At 44.9% G+C, this 22,578-nt stretch overlaps 2 protein-coding genes across 2 annotated transcripts in view; one reads left to right on the forward strand and one right to left on the reverse strand.

Moving 5' to 3' along the window:
• The window catches only part of RPA1 (replication protein A1), a 60,278-nt gene extending 56,641 nt beyond the window's left edge, over positions 1-3,637 (reverse strand). Inside the window, exon 1 of the mRNA XM_056128084.1 lies at positions 3,527-3,637. Within this exon, the coding sequence (XP_055984059.1) occupies positions 3,527-3,559 (33 nt within the window). The 5' untranslated portion in view covers positions 3,560-3,637. The remainder of the gene's footprint in view (positions 1-3,526) is intronic.
• A 233-nt stretch (positions 3,638-3,870) lies between these two features.
• The window catches only part of SMYD4 (SET and MYND domain containing 4), a 48,576-nt gene continuing 29,868 nt past the window's right edge, over positions 3,871-22,578 (forward strand). Inside the window, exons 1-4 of the mRNA XM_056128082.1 lie at positions 3,871-4,010; positions 5,201-5,344; positions 14,241-14,385; positions 22,299-22,388. Of these exons, the coding sequence (XP_055984057.1) occupies positions 5,211-5,344; positions 14,241-14,385; positions 22,299-22,388 (369 nt within the window). The 5' untranslated portion in view covers positions 3,871-4,010; positions 5,201-5,210. The remainder of the gene's footprint in view (positions 4,011-5,200; positions 5,345-14,240; positions 14,386-22,298; positions 22,389-22,578) is intronic.

Below are 22,578 nucleotides of genomic sequence, written 5' to 3' on the forward strand. Positions count from 1 at the left end.
CAAAGAGATTTATTTTATTCTATGAAGTTAATTTAAATTTCAATGAAGATAACCTTTGTTTTGTTTTGCTTTTGTTTGGGGGCCACACCCAGCAGTACTCAAAGAGCTATACCCTGGTTCAGTGTTGAGGGGAACCACATTACTGGGGTTGCAAAGACTGCACAATTCAGCCTTTGAGCTATGAGGCCCAATGTAGCATGTTTTAATGGGGGGCAGGGTGTTCTGGAGTTGTAGCAATGCTCAGGGCTTACTCCTAAATCGAACCCAGTCAGATCAGCTGAAGGCAGGCAACTTACCCACTGTATCTGGCCCCAGTGTAAATAATTTTTGTTGTTGTTTTTGGGCCATACCCGGGGGTGCTCCAGGCTTACTCCCAGGTCTGCACTCAGGGATCACTCCTTTCAGGAATAAGGGGGCCATCTGGGATGTCAGAAATCAAACCTGAGTTGACCACATGCAAAGCAAGCACCCTACCCTCTGTAATCTCCCTCCAACTCTGCAGATAATTTTTTTTTTCTTTTTGGGTCTTACCGGCAATGTGCCTGGCTCTGCACTCACAAAATTACTCCTGGTGGTGCTCGGGGGACCATATGGGATTCTAGGAATTGAACTCGGATTGTAGCATGCAAGGTAAATGCCCTACCCACTGTGCTATCGCTCCAGCCCCTGTAGATAATTTTTTTTTAAAAGGTAGTTGCTGGGCTGGAGAGATAGCATAGCGGGTAGGGCGTTTGCCTTGCACGCAGAGGACCCGGGTTCGATTCCCAGCATCCCATATGGTCCCCTGAGCACCGCCAGGAGTAACTCTTGAGTGCAGAGCCAGGAGTAACCCCTGTGCATCGCCAGGTGTGACCCAAAAAGAAAAAAAATAAAAAATAAAAGGTGGTTGCTTCTGAAAAACAGACTGGCAAAACATTACTAATTTCATTAAACACCCTCTTTCTAGAGAGATAGTACAGTGGTTAAGGCACCTGCCTTGCATGCGGCCAACCAGGGTTCAATCTCCAGCATTCCACATGATCACCTGAGTCCATCAGGAGTGATTCCTGAGTGCAGAGCCTGTAAGTAACCCCTAAACACTGCTGGGTGTGACCCCAAAACCAAAATAAACAAACACCCTCTTTATTTTATTATTTTATTATTATTTATTTTTTGGGCCATACCTGGTGAAGCTCAGGAGCGGCTCTGCCCTCAATAATTACTTTTGAAGGTGCTCAAGGGACCATATGGGCATATGGGATGCTGAGAATTGATTCCAGTCAGTCACATGCAAAGCAATCGCCCTACCCGCTGTATTCGACCTCTCTGGCTAATCTTTTTTGTTTGTTTTTTGATGTGTATTTTTGTTTTGGTTTTTTTTTGGGGGGGGGGGGTTGGGGACCACAATCCTGTAATGCTGGGAATCAAAATCAGTGTGAGGACTAGCCCTTTAAACTATCTCCCATTCCCCATCCCCATTCCTAATTTTTTACCCTTATCCCATTTGTCTTAAAGGCACAAGGTGATATCTATTAAATAAATTACTACAATCAGCAATCACTTTCCAAGTGATTAGGTAATTATTCTTAATTTATTTAAATATTCACTCAACTGCAACTGTTCTTCCCCTTCATGTTCCTCTACCTCAAGCATCTCTGCTTTTAAAAATGTGCATCTTTTATTCCAGTTTAGGTGACATGATTACAATAGCACTAACCCACCATCAAAATGCCCAAGACCTTCCATCACTGTCCCTATTTTATCTGCAGTCTAATCTTCATTCCCTCCAGCTGCCACTGTCCCCAACTTCCATCTTCTTCCTGTGTTACTGTGCACCTAACACCAACACTCCTCTAGCTACCTATGTCGGGAAAAAACACACATAAGGGCTAGAGCAATAGTACAGCTGCACCCCATATGGTCTCACGAGCACTGCCAGGAGTGATCCCTGAACAGAAGAGCACCTGTTTTAAGTAAGCCCTGAGCACCACCAGGTGTGGACCAAAACAGAAAACAAAACACACACATAGTTTCAAGGCCTCCAAGAACTTCCAGTGCCATGGGTTTCCAATGCAGTGGAGAAGTCAAATGGTAGCTGGCATTATCAAATCAACAAATTGTAAAATTAATCTGTGACCATCAATAATACGTAACTAACAAGCGCTGAACACTTCTCAGGTATAGGCTAAGCATTTTAAATATAGCAATGCACTTAATTTTCCCATGTAGCTATGCCGTAGCTACTAGCTATCAGTACCCTTATTTTACAGGTGAGATTTCAACATGCCATCCAAAGTCAGCTAATGTTAATGAATAGGAATTAGATTATCAAAATAAAGTAGAGTTGGCCCAGAAAAGCTTCTCTAAAGAATTATGCCCTAACTAAAATTTAAAGATTGTTAAACCAGGCATAGGTTTACACTAACTAGGTAAAAGGCAGCGGGAAAAGAATTTCAATCGGTCTTGTAAAATGCAAGAGCATGGAGAAACATCCAAAACGAACAAAATAAATTTTAAAAAAAGGAAAGCTGGAAAGGAAGCAAGAACCACTGGGAACTAGCAATAGTCTAAAGAGGGCATGCTGAGTGCTAGTAGTTCAGGAAGGAATAGGTATAAACGTGGTCAGCACGCTGACAAATTTGGGGTAAGTCATAGTACAGCAGGTGGGGTGTTTGCCTTGCTTGCAACCTGAGATACTCGGGCACCAGAGCCCGCCACAAGTGATCCCTGACCACAGAGCCAGTAGTAAGCCCTGACTGAGCACAGCCGGTGTGCCCCCCCCCCAAAAAAAAAGTACTGGACAAATTTAAGAGATAGTCAAGAAAGTGAAAATACACAGGGCTTAACGGACTGCACATCCAAAGCGAATTTGTCTTGTGTGATTACTCAGTTTCTAGCTAGCATGACTGTAGGGATAACGGGTAATACCACTCATCCAGATAAGTCAATTTTATACTTGGGAGTTATCAGAAGATCAGAGAAATTAAATAACTGTGCTTTACAGAGTCGGGGGGCGGGGGGGAGAGAAGAAATATGTGCGTAATTGACACGAGGGTGGTAATGGGATTGTTCCGGGGAAGGAAGAACCCTTTCTCAACAAAAATATGCAAAGCGGGACCTGCAAACGGGACAGGCAAGCTAAGCCACAGAAAACAATGTTACCGACAAACTCCACCGCGCCTGAGAACCCGCAGGCGCAGAGAGGAAAAGCGGCAAATTAGCAACTTAGAGGCTCTGCTCAGTACAACCGTGGTTATTTCTACGAGCACCGAATAACCGATCGAAGCAGGTTAAGGGCAGGTGAGTAAATGCGACTGCAGACAACCGAAAACGACCCAAATCTGGCCCCGGGAAGGGTCAGAAGATGAGCCCGCGAACACGGGCGGGAGAGGAGGAAGTCGCGTATTTCGTCCCGTTTTCTCAAGCCGCAAACACAGGCGCGCACTTCGGAAACTAGGGGGGGGGGGATCGGTGCGGGACCCAGGCCCGCGCAGCCGCCTGCCCCAGGCCGCCCGCGCCCCGCGCCCCGCGCCCACCGCCAGCTCACCGCCAGGGCGCCCTCGCTCAAGTGGCCCGCCATGGCTCCGCCGCGGCGACTCCCGCGCTCCGGCCCCGCGCCGCCCGGCCCCGCCACCGCGACCCGCGCGCTGCCAGGCGATTGGCCCGCGCCGCGGCGTCCTCCCTTCCCGCCTCCGGACGTGCGCGGGCGCGGGGCGGGCCTAGGGCCGAGCTGCGAGCGCATTGGCCGGGGCGCGGCGGGAGGTCCGTGTGACCCGCCCCTGAGCGGTTCCGGGCCGGCGCGCGCAGGCGGGGCGCGGGGCCTCGGGGCGCGCCAAACGGGAGGCGGCGGGGCGCCCGGCGTGCCGGACGCGCGGTTCCGGGGACAGGCCCGGCCCAGCCCGGCCCGGCCTTTGGCTGCAAGGGCAGGTAGCCCTGGGACAGACGTGTTTGACGGGCCCGCTGCTAAGTGTGATGAAAGTGCTAAGCGCCCCGCGGTGTCAGACTAAACGTGGCGTGGGGAGGCCTTGCAGGTAATAAGAACTGATCCCAGTGCTCGGAGAGCTTGACGTGCAGTGGGAATTTTCTCAGAGAACGGCCCTAATTCAGGGTAGAATAGTTCAGGGGTCAGAGCCTTTGTACAGCGGGTAGGGCGCATGCCTTGCACGCTGTCCACCCGGGTTCTGTCCCCCAAACCTCCCCACCCCCTGCACCAGGAATGCTCCTTGAGCGTTGGGCCAGCCCTGAGCACTGCCCAGTGTGGTGAAAAATAAAGATACAGGACCCGAGGAAAACAAAACTTGCTGGAATCACAGATGGAAAATCAGGAAAGGCTTTCGTGGAGGAGGTGCCATTTAAAATAAATTGTACGGAGTGTGTCAGTTTAGAAAAACTGAATAATAACGCATGCAAAAAAGTAGATGGAATAGCCCGGGGAGCTGGGAATAGATCAGGCTAGCAGGGTAGAAAGGAATAAGTAAAACTTGCCTTTAGAGAGTAAACCAGGGGACAGAGGAGGAAAGGTAATGTTCACACAGGGCCTCTTGATTCGGAATACTGTTGAGTTTACGGCAAAGGAGAATTGTAAGAACTGGAAGTGGGAGGGGAAGAAGATATGGAGACAAAGTATGACACTAGAAAGATTGCCAGATAAACCGTGGCGGTCCTAAAAGGAGGACTGAAGGAGATTATGTTAAAAGATAAAAATACTCGTAAATAATTGTAGAATTGGGTGGGAAAGAAAAATCTGGCTGCCTCTAAGTGTCCAAGTGATTAGGGCATCTCTTCAGTTTAAGGGATGGTGTCTAACTGATATATATCTAACTGATAGTGTCTGATGGTAAGCACCAGTTAGGGGCCAGAAAGATAGTACAGTGGGTAGGGTGGCTGCTCTGCAGGTGGCCAACCAGAGTTCAATCCCTAGCACCCCTTGTGGCTCCCTGAGCACAAGAGCCAAGAGTCAGCCCTGAGCACTGCCAGGTGTGACCCAAAAACAAAACAAAACTAGCATGATGCCTGGAATAAAGTAGATTGTCAGTAAGCATTTCTGAATAAAAAATGGTTGGTTGACAGCCTATAGCTCACGCTTCCTCTGCCACATAAACCACAGGATGGCTGGGGGAAGAGAGTTGTTCTTGTTTTTCTTACTTGCTTGAACCAAAAAAAATCTTGATTTTTTTTTTTATAGAAGTCTAAATTCCTTATTTTCTTTCTCATTTTACAGATAAAATAACATGGAGTTGCCGGTGGAGGAGTGGAAATCTTACATACTTGAGAAGTGGTCTGTGCTCCCAAAGTCTATCCAAGTCAGAATTTCTACAGCAGAGTCTTTGAGCGACGTCTTTCATCACTCCTCTTTGCTTCTCCAGTAAGTGCATGGAAAGTTCTACCAGGCATATTTTGATCTTGAAAATGTCTTTTTTTTTGTCATTTGTTCTCAAAAATATTTTTTGGGGTGTGAGAATTAAGTTCAGTTTTTGTATATATTTATATTTGTCCTTGAATAACTTTGTTTATGGGTCAGGCCAAATGTGATGTGAAGTTTTGTTTTGTTTTGTTTTTTTACCAAAATAAATCAGATCTGTCCTGTGAATGGTGTGGGGTAGCCCCTAGGCCTTGAGGTGCACCTCATGCCCATCCCTCCACTGCCTTTGGCCAGAGGTGGCACAGCAGGAAACATGCCCTGTTTCATATTTGGGGGCACTTGGCAGTATTTGCTGTTTCCACAGTTTTTGCTAAGCTACTTCTAGAACAGAAGGTACCATTTAACTTTTTCAGTGTTATATTTCAATAATCACAACTTTCTATAGTTACTAATAATAGTGATTATTTGTATAATCACTAGGCTGTGAACTTTGACCTGTCTCACCAGGTTTTCTAGCTGCATGAAGAAATTTGGGAGAGGGGTTCCCTAGAAGTGTTTGGGGGCTCGGGAACACTGATGATATTTAATCCTGCTGTGCAGGCCTGACAGTGCACAGGATCAAGGATATAGTGCTGCTGGGACTCCTAGCGAACTAGGAGACTTAAGGGTCACCCAGGCCATGTCCCAGGGTCGCCAAGACCACACCCAGCTGTACCTGGGGAAGGGGAATCATTCAATTCTCAGAGCCTCCTGAATGCAAGATTTATTCTTTTTTTTTTTCTTTTTGGGTCACACCTGGAGATGCACAGGGGTTACTCTTGGCTCATGTACTCAGAAATTATTCTCGGCAGTGCTCTGGGGATCATATGGGATGCTGGGAATAGAACCCGGGTCAGCCACGTGCAAGGCAAATGCCCTACCCGCTGTACTATCGCTCCAGCCCCTGAATGCAAGATTTATGCTCTAGCCCTTTGAACTGCATTCCTAACCCTAGAAATTCTTTTTTTTTTCCTTTTGGCATTTTGGGTCACACCGGCAATGCTTAGGGGTTACTCCTGAATTTGCACTTAGGAATTACCCCTGACAGGCTAGGAGGACCATATGGGATACCAGGGATCAAACCCCAGTCGGCCGTATGCAAGGCAATCCACTTTACTATTGTTCCGACCCCAAGCCCTAGAAATTCTTTTTTTTTTTTAATTTTTTTGTTGAATCGCTATGAGATGGACCCTTACAAAGCTGTTCATGGTTAGATTTCAGTCATACAGTGTTCCGACACCCATCCTTCCACCAGTGTAGATTTCCCAGCACCAGTGTCCCCAGTTTCCTTCCCATCATTCCTCCCCACCCCCAGCCCTAGAAATCCTTAAGTCACTAAAATCTGAAAAGGAATTTAGAGTTCATATTGGTTTTACTCCAGGAGTTTTCTAATTCTCTGGTTTTTTTTTTAATTTTATTTCTTTATTTTTCCTCTTAGGGATGTTTACTGAAACACCATGATTTACGAAGTGTTTATAGTAGAGTTGTTTCAGGCATACAACATTTCAGCACCAATACCACCTCTACTGTCCCTTTCTTTCTACCATTATCCCCAGATTCCCTCCCACCCCATAGCTTGTCCCCATGCCATTCATGTAACAAACTTATTTCATATTACTTGGTCCAATGAAACTTGAAAGAATGGCAAAGAGTTGTCAGAAAATAAATCAATAAAAGTCAATTTGTGATCATTAATTGCTACAGGTTTTTAACCTTTCTTAATCTTGTAGAAGACAATCTTGTATGTACCATTGGTGAGTGCCATATTCAATGGCATGTGATGGTAGGTTTCTCCTGTCCTTTAAAGGAGCCCTCTTAATGCTTGCAAAACTGGTTTCAGGGCTACAGATTCCCTAAGGTGTTGTCTGTCTGTGTAGCTCTGCATAGTTCCATCAGATCTGAATGATGCAAGCTTGATAGAGTATTCTTGGTGAGGTCTTCATTTTGTTGCATTTTTGTGTTGTATTCTTCCATATTCTTCTGGCTTGTAGAGTCTTATTCTGCTGTACCTCTTCCGGGATTTTCTTTCTTTGTATATAAATTCTATTTTTAATCTTCCTGAATTTGACATTCTGTCTCTATCTTTGGATTTAGTCATTTTGAGTGTCTTGGAGTTTCTAATTGGGTCTGTTTTCACTGGGACCCTCAGGCCTCTTGGATCTTGGTGCCTGTAATCCTCAACTCTGGGATGTTCCTATTCATGATTCCTTTAAATATTGTTTCTTCATCACATTTGCCTTCAGGGACCGTGATGATTCTTTTTTTTTTTTTTTGCTTTTTGGGTCACACCTGGCGATGCACAGGGGTTACTCCTGGCTCTGCACTCAGGAGTTACTCCTGGCGGTGCTCAGGGGACCATATGGGATGCTGGGAATTGAGCCTGGGTAAGCCGAGTGCAAGGCAAACGCCCTACCCGCTGTGCTATCTCTCCAGCCCCGGGACCCTGATGATTTTTACATTGTTCTTCTTGAACTCATTGCATAGTTCTCTGGGGTGCTGTTCTTTTTTTTTTAGGCTATTTTCTACCTTTTGCTGTTTCAGAGTGGTTTTCTTCTTCTCGCTGGAGCTCCTAGATCTTATTGCTCAGCTTCTGTTATTCTGCTATTCAGAGCTTCTATTGACTTTTTTAATCTCACCTACCATGTTCTTTATTTCTGTTACTTCTGACTCTTGATAGTTTTTTTTAGTTCAACTCTCATACTTTCTTTTGCTTTGCTGACTACCTGTGCTATCATTTCTTTGAACTCACTGAACATCCTCATCATAGTGTCACCAAAGACACTGTCTGAGGATTTACCAGTGTGTGATATTGTTTTTGCTCATTGATCTTGGTGGACTTTTATGTGTCTTCCCCATTGGTTTTCTAGTGTTCTTGTTGTGCTGTGGTGAGTCTTTGTAGTTTCCCCTCCTGGAATATGCTCAGGGATTAAGCTGGAGTTTGCTCTCTGTCTTCTCTGCCTGTCCTCACAGAATGCCAGAAGAAAAATTGCAAGCAGCATGAAATTTGTTGAGTAGATCTGTCCCAATCACCTCTAATCCTCTTAATTACATTATTTTTTTTTCTTTTTGGGTCATACCCAGTGGTACACAGGGGTTACTCCTGGCTCTGCACTCAGGAATCACGCCTGACTGTGCTCAAGGGACAATATGGGATGCTGGGAATCGAACCCTTTTCGGCCACATGCAAGGCAAATGCCCTACCCACTGTGCTATTGCTCCAGCCCCTTGATTACATTCTTTAGTAAAAGTATTTTTAGGGGAGGTGAGGAGACTTGAGGCCGCACCCAGTTTTGCTTATGGGCTGTTCCTGGCTCTGATCAGATTGACCACTCACCCTGTTTGGTAATGTGATGTGATGCGATGCAGGGTTAACAGCATGCAAGGCAGAGCCGTAACCCCTGTGCTGTCTCTGGCCCCTTAAGATGAGCTAAATAAAACATTAACTTTTGGACTGACTACAAAACCAATTAAGGGGTTATCGGAAGGGAAGGGAGAAGTAGAAGGTGTCGTGTACATTAGAGCCCATGTATTATGAAGAATACAAGTGGACTTTCAGTGGGAAACTTAATGAATTTACATGTGATATTCTTGTTTCTTTGAAGGCCTCATGCACACAAGGGATGTGCTGTATTGCTAATTGCTTACATGTATACTTATAACGTAGTATTACTTCAATTAAAGCAAAAATAAGGGGGTCCAGAGCGATAGTGCAGCGTCATATAGGATGCTTGCCTTGCATAGGGCCCACCTAGGTTCAATCCTCAGCACTAAATATGGTCCTCCAAGCCCTGACAGAGGTCAGTCAGTCCTGTGAGCACCACCAGGTGTGGGCAAAAAAATAAAATAATAAAGCAGGGAAACAGAATGTGGCTCAGTGATAAAGTACATGCTTAGGATGTCCACCTTGAAAGCATGTGGTCAAAAGTTCAGGCCCTAGAGCTGCCACATATGCTGAGCATAATCCTGACAGTGATTCCTGGTGCTGCAAAAGATTTCTTATTTTCGACTTTACTGTAGCCAGGAATGCAAAAGCCCCACACCTGCTGAGCGCTATAATCAGTGTGCTCGAGCACCACCACTGAAGGGAAGCAGGCGCGGGATGCACCTGGGCCGGAGGGTCAAGCCCCACAACCAACATGTGACCTTCGGCGAGCTCCACAGCCAGACTGACTGTGTGTGGTGCCAGGGCTGTTCACAGCAGGCATCTTCCCCACTGTCTCTTTTCAGCCCCCTATTTTTTTAAGTGTGTGTGCGCACATGGATGTGCCAAGGGTCAAAGGCATGTGCTCTGACATTGAACTATCCATGGTGTGTTTTCATATAAATTGTCTGTCACATATTTCCATTTATAGGGTCGGGGTTGTCTCTGTTTTAGAATATTCTGCTCAGCCTTTAAATTTTAAAAATCTCATTTGTCTTTGTTTCTTTTGTTTGTGTGTCAGAGCACCATCCTTGGTGGTGTGCAGGAATCGCTCCCAGGTGCGTTCAGGGGACCATGTGGTGCCAAGGCTCAGACCCAGGGCCACCTCATGTGCTGCCTGTCTCAGACCTTTGAGCATCACCCTGGCCCTTAACACTAACATTTTAAAATAGTTCTGTGTTTCAGTTATCTTTAATCCATCTGAAATGTGTTCTTGTATGTGACATGAAGAGGTGGGATTTATGTGTATTTTTGGAGGGGGATAGTTTTGTGATCACTCCCAGTGGTGTTCAGGGCCCAAATCTGGTGGGATTAGGGATTCAAACCAGTGCCACTGCAACCTCTTGAGTTGAATGCCTTATTTGCTGTATTGCCTCTCCAGCCTGGGGAGGTTCTGATTTTTTTTTGTTGTTTTCTTGTTTTGTTTTGTTTTTTCTTGTTTTGGGGCCATACCCGGTGGTACTCAGGGCTTACTCCTGGCTCTGCACTCAAGGATGAGTTCTAGTCAGCTTGGGGAACCACAAGGGGACTGGGGGAGAGAATCTGGATTGGCCAAGTGTTAGGCAAGCGCCCTACCTGTTGTACTACCTCTCCAATTCAGAATGTTCTAATTTTTATCTAGACAGATAATTTTCCCACAGCATTTATTGAATAGCTCTTCCTTTCTTCCTTTCCCAGTGCTTCAGTATGGGTTTTATTTTGGCTTTTTTTTTTTTTTAAGGGACTAAGAGGTGTTGATAGAGGAACACATCTGGCCATGCTCCGAATTTATTCCTGGCTCTGCACGCAGAGATCTCTCCTGGTAGGCTCAGGGAACCATATGTATGGATGCTGGGGATTTAACTCAGACAAATGCCCTACCTGCTGTACTGTCACTCCGGCCCCTCAGTTTGTATATATTTAATTCTCCCCATCTATATATTTGTTTCTAGACTCTTTTTCTGTGGCCAAACCAGAGTTTTAATTATTATTATATTTGTTTTGTCTTGTTTTGTTTTGTTTTGGGGCCACACCTGGCAATGCGCAGGGCTTACTCCTGGCTCTGCGCTCAAGAATTACTCCAGATATAAATTAACAGAATGGGAGACTAACACCCAAGGATAATAGAGAAAAGGACCAGGAGGATTGCTCCACGGCTTGGAAGCCGGCCTCACATGCTGGGGGAAAAGGCAGCTCAGACAGAGGAGGGACCACCAAGTGAAGGAGAGTACGCTCGGGATGGGACATGTGTGCTGAAAGTAGGCTATAGACCGAACATGATGGCCACTTAATACTTGTGTTACAAACCATAACACCCAGAAGGAGAGAGAATAAAAGGAAAAGTGCCTGCCATGGGAGGTAGTGGGGGTGGGGGGGTTGAGGGGGTGGTGGAAGGGGTACTAGGAACATTAGTGGTGGTGAATGGGCACTAGTGAGGGATGGGTACTTGATCATTGTATGACTGAAACATAAGCATGAAAGTTTGTAAGTCTGTAACTGTACCTCATGGTGATTCATTTAAAAAAAAGATTAAATGATAAAAAAATTAAATAAAATAAAAAAAATTAAAAAAGAATTACTCTAGGACATGTTTGGAGGATCATTTGGGAGGCTGGAGATCGAACCCAGGTCATGAGCATGCAAGGCAAATGCCCAACTCGCTATATTATCTCTCCAGCCCCTTAATTATTATAATTTCTGCATTCAGGGATCTCTCCTGGCAGATTCAGGGGACCATATGTATGGGGTGCTGGGGATTTTTTTTTTTTTTGCTTTTTGGGTCACACCCAGCAGTGCACAGGGGTCACTCCTGGCTCTGTGCTCAGGAATCACCCCTGGTGGTGCTCAGAGGACCATCATATGGGACGCTGGGAATCAAACCCGGGGTGGCCTCGTGCAAGGCAAGCGCCCTACCAGCTGTGCTATTGCTCCAGCCCCCTTTTCTTTCCTTTTTTTTTTTTTTTTTGGTGCTGTGGATTTTTATATACAAAATCATATTGGAATTTTTACATTTTCAAATGACAAGATACTCAGGTCAAAACAGAAAATGTGTCCACTCTGAAACTAGCATATCCAAGAGCAGTCTTTTTTTCTTTTCTTTCTTTCATATTTTGGGCACTCAGGGCTTACTCCTGCCTGGCTCTGTGTCAGGGCTTATCCCTTCCCCAGGTTCAGGGTCCCATATGGAGGGGGGGACCACACCCTAGGTAGGCAAGCACCCAACCCACTGTACTATCAGTCCAGCCCCGTCATACGTTTTCAAGTAGTGTTGTATTCAGGATCCCAGAAGACGTCTTTAGGCTCTGAATCCAAATATCTGGTGGATACTCTTAACAACTGACAGCCTTGGACAAACCCCAGTAGGTTCATAATTACAAGAAAGACACTATCTTTCCCAAGAGTTTTGGCCCAAAAGTTTTGGGTTGAACTTCTATCAACTGAACTTCGATTACTTATATGTCCATCCCTTCCACGAAAGGTACATATGTGTTCATCCTACACCTGGCAATGCTCAAGGGTTACTCTTGGCTCTGCACTCAGGAATTACTTGTGGCATTGCTTAAACCCAGGTTGGCCACATGCAAGTCAAGTGCCTTACCCTCTGTACTCTCTCATCTCTTCAGTGAAAGGTGTGGGGCTCTTCTGAACCACCAGAGCTCTGTCACATGTCACAAAATTGTGGTCAGACCCAGCTCAACCATAAGACATGGCTTCCCGCTGAGCTTCCTTCTAGCTCCACAGTAGAAGCAAGGAGCATTCTCAAGTAGCAGGGGTTAGTGCAAGTGTGACTTTGCTGTCTGGTTTGCCAAATTCACTGAAGTGCAGCTGTTATCTTTTTCAGAATATCTTGGCTTGTTTTGTGGACATTTGCCCTATTTGTAAACTTTAAGATTAGCTTATCAAGCTTCATAAATTAAAAAAAAAAACCTTTTTTTAAATTGGAATTGTGTTGGATTTGTAGATTCATTTAGGGAGAGTTGACATCTTTTTTTTTTTTCTTTTTGGGTCACACCCAGCAATGCACAGGGGCTCCTCCTGGCTCTGCGCTCAGGAGGTGCTCAGGGGACCATATGGAATGCTGGGAATCGAACCCGGGTTGGCCGCGTGCAAGGCAAACGCCCTACCTGCTGTGCTATTGCTCCAGCCCCAAGAGTTGACATCTTTACCATATTAAATCTCCTCATCCCTGAAAAGGGTTTGTCTTGCCATTTGTTTGTGGCTTCTTTTATGTCCCTAAGTAAATTTGTATTGTTTTCTCTGTGTAGATCTTGTACATTTCCTCTTCGACTTATTCTTAGTTGTGTAAGGTTTTTCTTGTTATTGTAAATAAAACCTTTCTTTCTCCAATTACATTCTCTAACTGGCGATTGGTGGTATGAAATAAAATCCGGGCGGGGGCTTGTGGGTTATAAGGCACTTGCCATGTGTGCAGCTGACCCCAGTTCAGTCCCTCGTACCGTGTCACCCCTGAGCACCACCAGGTGTGGCCAAAACATCCCCCCAGGGAAACAAAAACCAAAAACCTAGGGGCTCAAAGGGAGTTATCTCAAAAAAAGTTTACGCTTGAGGCCGAAGCGATAGTGCAGTGTGCTTGCTTTGAATGCTGCTGACCCAGGTTTGGTCCCCAGAACTCCATATGGTCCCCAGAGCACAGTTAAGAGTGATCCCTGAATGCAGAGCCCGTTTCTTTGTTTCTCCAGATACCCATATTTAATTACATTCTCTCTCTCTCCGCCCTCTTTTCCACACTCCCTATCTTTTTTTTTCAGCCATTCACTCAAGTATTTCCAGCAAAATTTAACTGAGGAATACTCCTCAGTGCAAAGATTCTGTGTATTACATAATTTTCTACATTCAGGCTTTTTGTTTATGTTTGAGCCCCACCGGACAGTGGTCAGGGTTACTCCCAGCACGGTGCCCAGGTGGTCACTCCCCAGCTATGTTTGGGGATCTTTGGTACCCGAGATTGAGCCTAGACCCCATGCAGGCAAAATTTTGACACTTCAGCCCTTTGAGCCATCTCCCTAGCCCTGTAGGCTTCTTTTAATGTATTATCTAAAAAATTTTATTGGCCAGTGATTATAAGTTAAAAAAATTAGTGGCTGGAGTGATAGCACAGTGGGTAGGGCGTTTGCCTTGCATGCGGCCAACCCGGGTTCGATTCCCAGCATCCCATATGTTCCCCTGAGCACCGCCAGGAGTAATTCCTGAGTGGAAAGCCAGGAGTAATCCCTGAGCATCGCCGGGTGTGACCCAAAAAGCAAAAAAATAAATAAATAAAATAGCATCCTGTCCTCTACACGGAACTCCCAGCCCCTATGTAGGAGTACAAGATTCCTCCTGCCTGCCCTAGTACGTACCACATACAGTCTCCCTGTGACCCCTGACATTATAGGAGCTTCAGAACGCCCCTTGAAATAACATGTTTGTCCTTTCTGTTTGTTTCTTTTTTTCATAAAGACCTGAAGATGAGATGTTTTTGAAAAGACTTTCTACAAGTTACCTTGTGGGAAAGGACCCTGACGCTCCTCTTTTCTACAGGGAACAAGGGAACAGAAAATTCCAAGAGAAAGATTATGTGGGAGCCGCAGTGCTATACTCAAAGGTAAGGTCCTCCCAGCTCGGCCAGATATCAGCTCGGCTCATCTGTTTCTACACTTCAGCAATGCATCATTTGAGGGGGGGTGACAGGGCAGGGAATCAGGGTGCCTGCCAAACAGTGCTCGGGGCACCTAGGGGCCAACTGGGCTGGTAGTTCAATGTGAGGGCCCAAGTTTGTAGTGCTTTAAGGGTCCTGTGGTGCTGGGAACCACCAGGATCACCCTAACGGTGCTGGGTACCTCCAGCATATAATCTCCCAGGACTATATCCAGCAGGACCATCGTTATATCCAGCAGTATGTGTCGGAGGCCTGGGTGCCTACCCTAGACTATCTCCTGGTCCCCAGTGCTTCTTTTTCAGGAGATAGGGTTTTTTTTGTTTTTTGTTTTTTGTTTTTGCTTTTTGGGTCACATCAGCGATGCTCAGGGGTTACTCCTGGCTCTGCACTTAGGAGTTACTCCTGGCAGTGCTCAGGGGACCATATGGGATGCTGGGAATCAAACCCGGGTCGGCCGCGTGCAAGGCAAACGCCCTACCCGCTGTGCTATTTCTCCAGCCCCTGTACAGTATGGTTTTATGTGAGGATTTTTTGTTTTGGTTTGGTTTGGTTCGGGGGCTGCATCCAGCAATGCTCATGCCTCCTTCCTGGATCTGCACTCAGGAATTACTTCTGGTGGTGCTCGGAGGATCATATGGGATGATGGGGATCGAACCTGGGTCAACCCCATGCAAGGCAAGTGCCCTACCTGCTGTACTATCTCTCTCCAGCCCCTAGTTTTATGTATCCTTTGTGGATTGGATTTGAATAAGAAAATTGAGGCTGGAAATATGACTGAAGTCATAAAACACATGATTAGCATAGTCTAAGGCCCTACATTTTGTCTCTATACCACATGGCTCGATCTCAGCCACACCTCATCGGCCCCCAGACATAGCTGAGCCAGATGACAGGCACATCCCTGATCTCTACCAGGAAGGACCCCCGGGTCCCAGAATTGACAGGAGTGACACCCGCTTGAGAGAGAGAGAGAGAGAGAGAGAGAAGGAAAGGAAACAGATAAAATTCTGCTCTTGATTTTAGTTTGCTGTAGTTGAAATTATGTGTCCTGAATTTTGATATATTGAATTTACTTAAACTTTCATTCCTATATTCCTTCAGATAACTTATTGCTATAAGATCTAACAGACCTCTTGCCCTGTCTCACTCAGTCTGTCAGATCTCATTAAATTGTATGTTTTTTTTTTAATGGTAAAATCCTTGGTTTCATAATCTGGATCTAGACAAAAACTAGTTTTGGCTAACCACGGTGTTAGCTTACAACCAGCATGACTTAAATTCTCAATAGAAAGGAAAATAAGGGATGCAAGAATAGTACCACAGGTAGGGTGCTTACTTTGCACACTGCTGACCTGGGTTTGATCCCCAGAACCCCATATTGTCCCCCAAGTACCTCCAGGACCGATCCCTGAACAAAGAACCAGGAGTAAGACCTGAGCACCTCTGGGTGTGACCCAAAAGAAACAAAAAAAAAGAAAAAAAGAAAAGAAAAGAAGCTACATCACTGCAGTCCAATTAAACTTCATTTTGAATGTTGTCAAAGGATATTTAGAATTATTTGGTGCCAGATTTTGAGAAGGAATAGTGGCTATTAGTAATCTGTGTGTTTAGTCCTTTGTCATGTTTTTTAGTAATGTCCTGCCACAAAAGAAATCATCCTATTGGGGCTGGAGCGATAGTAGAGTGGGTAGGGTGTTTGCCATGTATGCAGCCAACCCGGGTTCAATTCACAGCATCCCATATGATCCCCCAAGCACCACCAGGAGTAATTCCTGAGTGCAGAGCCAGGAGTAACCCCTGTGCATCTCTGGGTGTGACCCAAAAAGCAAAAAAAATCATCCTATTGTTCAGATATGAGACAAATAATCAGATAAGCCTGAGGAAGTCTGATAAGAGAAAAGAGACTCACTCAGGGGCTACTCAGTAGCTCAGTGCTCAGGGGTTGCTGTCCAGGCCTCTGGCACACTCAGCATGTGTTCCAGTGCCTTGAGCTCCTCGCTGGCCTGGTTTGATTCTTTTAAAACATTCTCCAGAGGACTCGGTGCTAAGAGTGTATGCCCCACATGTGTGAGGCCCTTGGTTTGATGCCCAGTGCCCAAACAAAAAGCCATGGAGGGAGGCCCCTCAAACATTTGAATATAATTACGTGGAATGTTGCTCTAGAAAAGTGAAGTGAAAACTGAAGGCAGACCAAAAAGTGCAGGTTTGTTGTGACAGTAGAAGGTGGGCCCCTCCCTGGCGAAGGTAGTGTTCAGGCCATGATGGCAGTTGGCAATTTTCTACAAACCTGCAATTTTCTTCCTTTTTCTGAAATAAGTATCTGGTGTTTTTGTCTGATTGTGGGTGTGATATGTGTGTATTTAGAGAACAGCAAAAAGCATAAAGAAAAATAAATGACTCTCATAACCAACAATAGGCAGGGTTAACATTCATGTTCATATCCAGCCAGCCAGACTTAATCCTCAGAAAATGTTTTTTCTTTTACAAAATTGAAATAATGCTGTACTTTACTGTCGTGTATCCTGCTTATTCCCCCTCAACAATTTACTGTGACCATTTTCTCATGTATTTTCCTCATGAATTTTCCACTCGAACATGATTTTTCCTGGCTGCCTTCGTGTGCCATTGTAGAGAGCTCTCCTTGATTTAACATTGTTCTCAGAGACTTGCAAGCGCGCATCTTCCTATGTAAATATTTGTACTCATTTGGTTATTTCCTTAGAATAAATTCCTGGAAAGGCAATCAGTAGATCAATTGAATATATATGCACATGTATTTAAGGCCTCCGGTACCTGATGCTCACCGGTTCACTGAGGTCCTTAACATCCCTTCTAGCAAGAGTATAGAATTGTAATTCTCTCTTTATCCTCAGCAATACTGGAACTATTATTATCATTCTTATTTTTTTCCATTTTTTTTTGTTTGTTTCTAGATCACACCCAGTGGTGCTGGGGAGCAGAGCAGGGCTACTCTTGGCTCTGTGCTCAGTATTCTCTCCCAAGGGTGCTCGGGACCGTAATGTGCTGGAAATTGAACCCAAGTCTTTCACATGCAAAGTCTGTGTTCAGCCCTTTGATAGGGGATATCCCTCATTATTTCTCCTCAGGTTTTTTTTTCTGTTTTTGAATAGAAAATATATTTGTGCATTTGCAGAATGAGCGTACACATTTTGATTTCCTTCCTCATCTCCAGTCTCCTTGTTTCCCACCTGTCTACCTTCCCCAGAGGCTGCCAGCAGCATGAAATGTCTCTTTCCAGTGGTACCTGTGTTTGTGAATATTTATGTATTTATATTTGCTTATAATGATTGCATATTCATTTCTGTATTTATATAGAGATTCTCTCTCACTCTGCATACTCTTTGCACCTAAAAATAGTCTGTCTGTTCTGTCTGTCTAGGACATTTTTTTATTGTAATGATGGCTTGCTTTCTTTTCTTTTCGATGTAAGTGGGGCTGGGAATTGAATCCAGGGCCTCCCATATGCAAGGCAGGCACGCTGCCACTAACTGCATTCCCAGCCCCCAAGTAATGAATGATACCAGAAGACCAGTGCATCAGTAAATGAAGAGCTTCCTCATTCTTTAGTATCTCATTCTTTAGTATGGATTTATAATCATTTATTACTCCAGTGTCCTATGGAGCAGTATTTAAGTTGTTTTCTAGCTTTTACTGTAGCACTGTAGCAATGTCCTCCCGTTCATCGATTTGCTCAAGTGGGCCCAGTAACGTTTCCATTGTGAGACTTGTTGTTACTGTGTTTGGCATATAGAATACATCACGGGCAGCTTGCCAGGCTTTTCCGTGCGGGTGAGATACTCTTGGTAGCTTGCCAGGCTCTCCAAGAGGGGCGGAGGAATCAAACCCAGGTCAGCCGGATCAGCCGCATGCAAGGCAAATGCCCTACCTGCTTCTATTTCAAATAATTGTGTGGTAAGAAATTTTGTGTTATATTATTGAATTATATAATACTATATTATATTATATTATTGAGTTATATGATACTGTAGTATTGAATTTTATGATCCTGTGCAAATCAGCAGTGTCAGTGTCCAGTAGTCCTAGGGAAGGAATTACTGGGTGATTGGAGATACAGATATTTATGTTGAAAGATATAGATAGGCAGATGGATATAGAGATAAATTACCTTCCATAATCATACCAGTTTACATTCCCACTAGCAATATCTCAAAATACCCATTATCCCACTTCTTTGCCAATTTATTGTGCTGTCGATTTTTGTCATTGTGATAAGTCAAAAATAATATCTTAGTGAAATTTTAATTTGCTCTTTTAACAAATTATGAGTGAGACTGAGCATTTCTTATGTTTGAAAACTGTATTTCCCATTAGACTATCTGTTCATATCTTTTGTTTATTTTTTAGTAGAATTATTGGTTTCATTTTATTGATCTGTTGGAACTGTTTATAAAGTAGAAAAGTGGACCCTTTGCCTGTGATCTGAGTTGCAAATAGTTTTTCCTTTTTATTGTTTTTGGGGGGGCTTCCCAAGCAGTGCTCTGGGCTACTTCCAACAATACTTGGCAACTTGGGCCAGAGGGATAGTACAGCAGGGAGGTGCTTGCCTTGCACACAACTGACCTGGGTTCGGTGCATAGCACCCCATATAATTTCCTGTGCCTGTCGGGAGTGGCCCCTGAGCACAGAGCCAGGAGTAAGCCTTGACTACCACTGGGTGTGATAATAAAAAAAAATTTTAATAATAATAAAGTAAAATAGATTCAGCCGAAGAGAAGGACAACATGGAGGGTGGGATCCACAGATCCCGAAGGAAAAAAAAAAAAACAGGTTCCAAAAAGAGCCGAGATCATCGGGAAGTCCCAGATGGGGTAGGTACCGCATCCCGCCTCCCCCAGATGGAACCCCGGTGACCAGAAGCCTCTACAAGCACAGCTCGAGTATGCGGGAACTAGGACTTTTCCTCCAAACCGCACGGCCGCTTACACGGCTGCGCGACGTCTCTCTATAAACAAAGTGATCAATGGGAAGTAAACCACCCAACGTTTCTCTCTGAAAATCAGAGTTAAGTTTGGAGCACGGCCACAGCCCCAGAAACACAAGGACTTAATGCATAACCCAGCAGCTTGGAGCAGAAAAGTGAACGGGCTATGCCTTAATCCAGGCCATCATGTCTGTCCGGAGGGGAAAGGGTGTTGCCCCATTTGCCCTCTCTTCTCTGGAAAGAAGGATGGCGGCTGCATGGGGGCCTTGTGGACAGCAGGTATGAGCCGGGGGTGTGGGGGCGACTAAAACCTCATGGGAAGGGGGGCGTTCCGGTCCGTCCTTCACGCCCTACCGAGGTCACCAGTTGTCCCCCGCGAGCGGCTCTCCAGCACGGCCACAGCCCCAGAAACACAAGAACTTAATGCAGAACCCAGCAGCTTGGAGCAGAAAAGTGAACGGACTATGCATTAATCCAGGCCATCAAGTCTGCCAGAGGGGAAAGGGTGTTGCCCCATTTGCCCTCTCTTCTCTGGAAAGAAGGATGGCGGCCGCATGGGAGCCTTGTGGACAGCAGGTATGAGCCGGGGGAGTGGGGGCGACCAAAACCTCATGGGAAGGGGGGTGTTTCGGTCCGCCCTTCATGCCCTGCCGAGGCCACCAGTTGCCCCCCACTAGCGGCTCTCCAGCACGGCCACAACTCCAGAGCACAGAAACCAATTTCTTAACTATCTGACTTTCAGTAGAAATACTTCCAGGGTCAATAAGTAAAATAGTAGAAATCCGAAACCAACATTTAATTCTTGAACCCAGCTGTAGAAAGCAAATCACTTCACAATGCTTTTTCAGCATGTCTGATTTGGCGGGGGGGGGGGGATGGGGGAGGTAAACTCTAAATAATAGTGGTGAATCTTTTATTGAAACAATGAATCTAATCAAAGCAGATAGAGTGTTAACTAGAATTCATCTGCCCCACAGGGACTGGGAGGGGTGGGGGTGGGGTTTTATTGGGGTTCTTCATGGTAAAAAATAAGTATTGGTAAAGGGAAATGTGTTTGATATTTGCATGACTGAGACCTAAACCTGAAAGCTTTGTAACCTTTCCCACGGTGATTCAATAAAGAAATAAAAATAAATAAAGTAAAATAATTTTTTAAAAATTAAAAACAAAACTCGGCAACTGAGGCAGATGGTTCAGTGCCAGAACCTGAAGATACACAGTTGCTCAGGTTCTGTGGTGCCCACGACCACCAGGTCACCTCATTGGTGTGCTCAGTGGCCTTCAGGGCTATATCCAGAGGTGCTCTGGGAGCTGATAGGTGCCAGGGTTCAAACTCCAGTCCCAAAGCATGCAAAGCATGTGCCCCTGACCACTGAACTATCTCCCTAGTCATTTGCAGCTCCTTGTTTATGTTTTAATATGGGTTTTATTAGTTTCATTTTTAAGAATTTGAGGCAGATGGCTGGAGCGATAGTACAGCAGGTAGGATGCTTGCTTTGCATGTGTCTGACCCAGGTTCAATCCCTTGTACCCCATATGGTCCCCTGAGTCCACTAGGAGTGATCCCTGAGTGCAGAGCCAGGAGTAAGCCCAGAGCACTGCCAGGTGTGGGACACCCCCCCCCATAAAAAAAAAAAGAATTGGAGGTGGAGTTGGGCTCTGGAAATAGGGCTCAAAGGGCTGGATCATAGGCTTTGCTTGCAAAGTCCCTGAGTTTAGTCCCCAGACCACAAGATCCCTGAAGTACCACTAAGTGTGGCCCTGGGAACCTTCAGCATCCCTATGTCCAACAGTACTGCATTAGCAGGCCAGACATGGACTCTTGAGGCCTACGCTGTCAAGCCACATATCTATAGTAATGCCCCTCATCCCAGGCTTCCTGAGCATTGCTGGGGAGCCCCCAGCCCAAGAAAAAAAATTTTTTTCCTTTCATTTTTTCCTTCAAATCCTAGTCCTCATGCCTACAAGGCATATCCTCTACTAAGCCACAGTCCAGCTCCTAGTAAAGATTTGTTTTGTTTATGTTCATGTTTTTGTCCACACCTGGTGACCTCTTAGGGCTTACTCCTGGCTCTGTGCTTGGGAGTCACTCCTGGTGGGCTCAAGGGACCATACACAGTGCTGGGGATCAAACTCAGGTTGACCATGTACAAAGCGGGAGATAGTAGCTCCTATACTATCTTTCAGTTCCCCAAATTTTTTAATTTCTATGTGGTTAAGCTGAATTGTCCTTTGGATGTTGTGTCTTAGTTATAAAGGAATTTCTCAGTCCAACATCATATTATACTAGACCTATAGTTTCCTATGGTGTGCTTCTAATTTCATATTTCACATTAAGATTTTGATCCATTTAGAATTTATCCTAATGAAAGGCTTATTGTAGAGAACCAACTTTATTTTTCCCCATGAGCCACCAAATTATCTTGCCAGTGGCTTAAAATGACAACATCATCATTATTATTATTATTAATCCTTGCCAATTTGGTGATAGAAAAAAATAGTCCTTTTCTGCTTTCATTTTTATTCCTTATTTGAAATAACAGTTTATTTTCCATATGTCACTAGTGTTTCTTTCTTTTGTAAATTTGTTTGTGTTACTCTTTGTTATATGTTGATTAGATTATGCTTGCAATATTTTCCTCCTTTTTCATCTACCTTTAGTGTTAAAATTTATGTCTAAAACTGTGCCAGATACTGCTGTCTTCAAAGTGCGTTGAATATTTATGATCTTATTTGATCTTCACAGATTTTCTAGAGTAACTAAAAATGAAATGCCCACAGAGATGTGTTTAACTCCCGATTTCATGCAGGCTTTAATGATGAAGTCTCTATTTCCTGGAGGAAGTACTCGAAAGCAACTCATTTTCATTCATTTAACCAGCACATTCTTTTGCAGGGAGCATCACACTCGTGGCCTAACACAGAGCACATTTCACTGTGTTACGCCAATCGTTCTGCAGCCCTCATGCACCTGGGTCAGTTCGAGGTGAGTATCAGGAGGGCCCCTATGATTGGAGGGAGCTGCTGGGGGCGTCACTCATGGACTAGACTCGTCTGGGTTAGAACGCCAAAATGAGACCATGGTGCAGTTGATTCACTTGAAAACAAATTTTTTCCTCCCAAATTTGTTTTGTTTTATTCTTTTGTTTTGTTTTGATTTTTTGGCTTTGGGGGGT

Source organism: Sorex fumeus, unplaced genomic scaffold (genome assembly GCF_029834395.1).
Source record: "Sorex fumeus unplaced genomic scaffold, SorFum_2.1 ptg000063l, whole genome shotgun sequence".
Classification (NCBI taxonomy): domain Eukaryota; kingdom Metazoa; phylum Chordata; class Mammalia; order Eulipotyphla; family Soricidae; genus Sorex; species Sorex fumeus.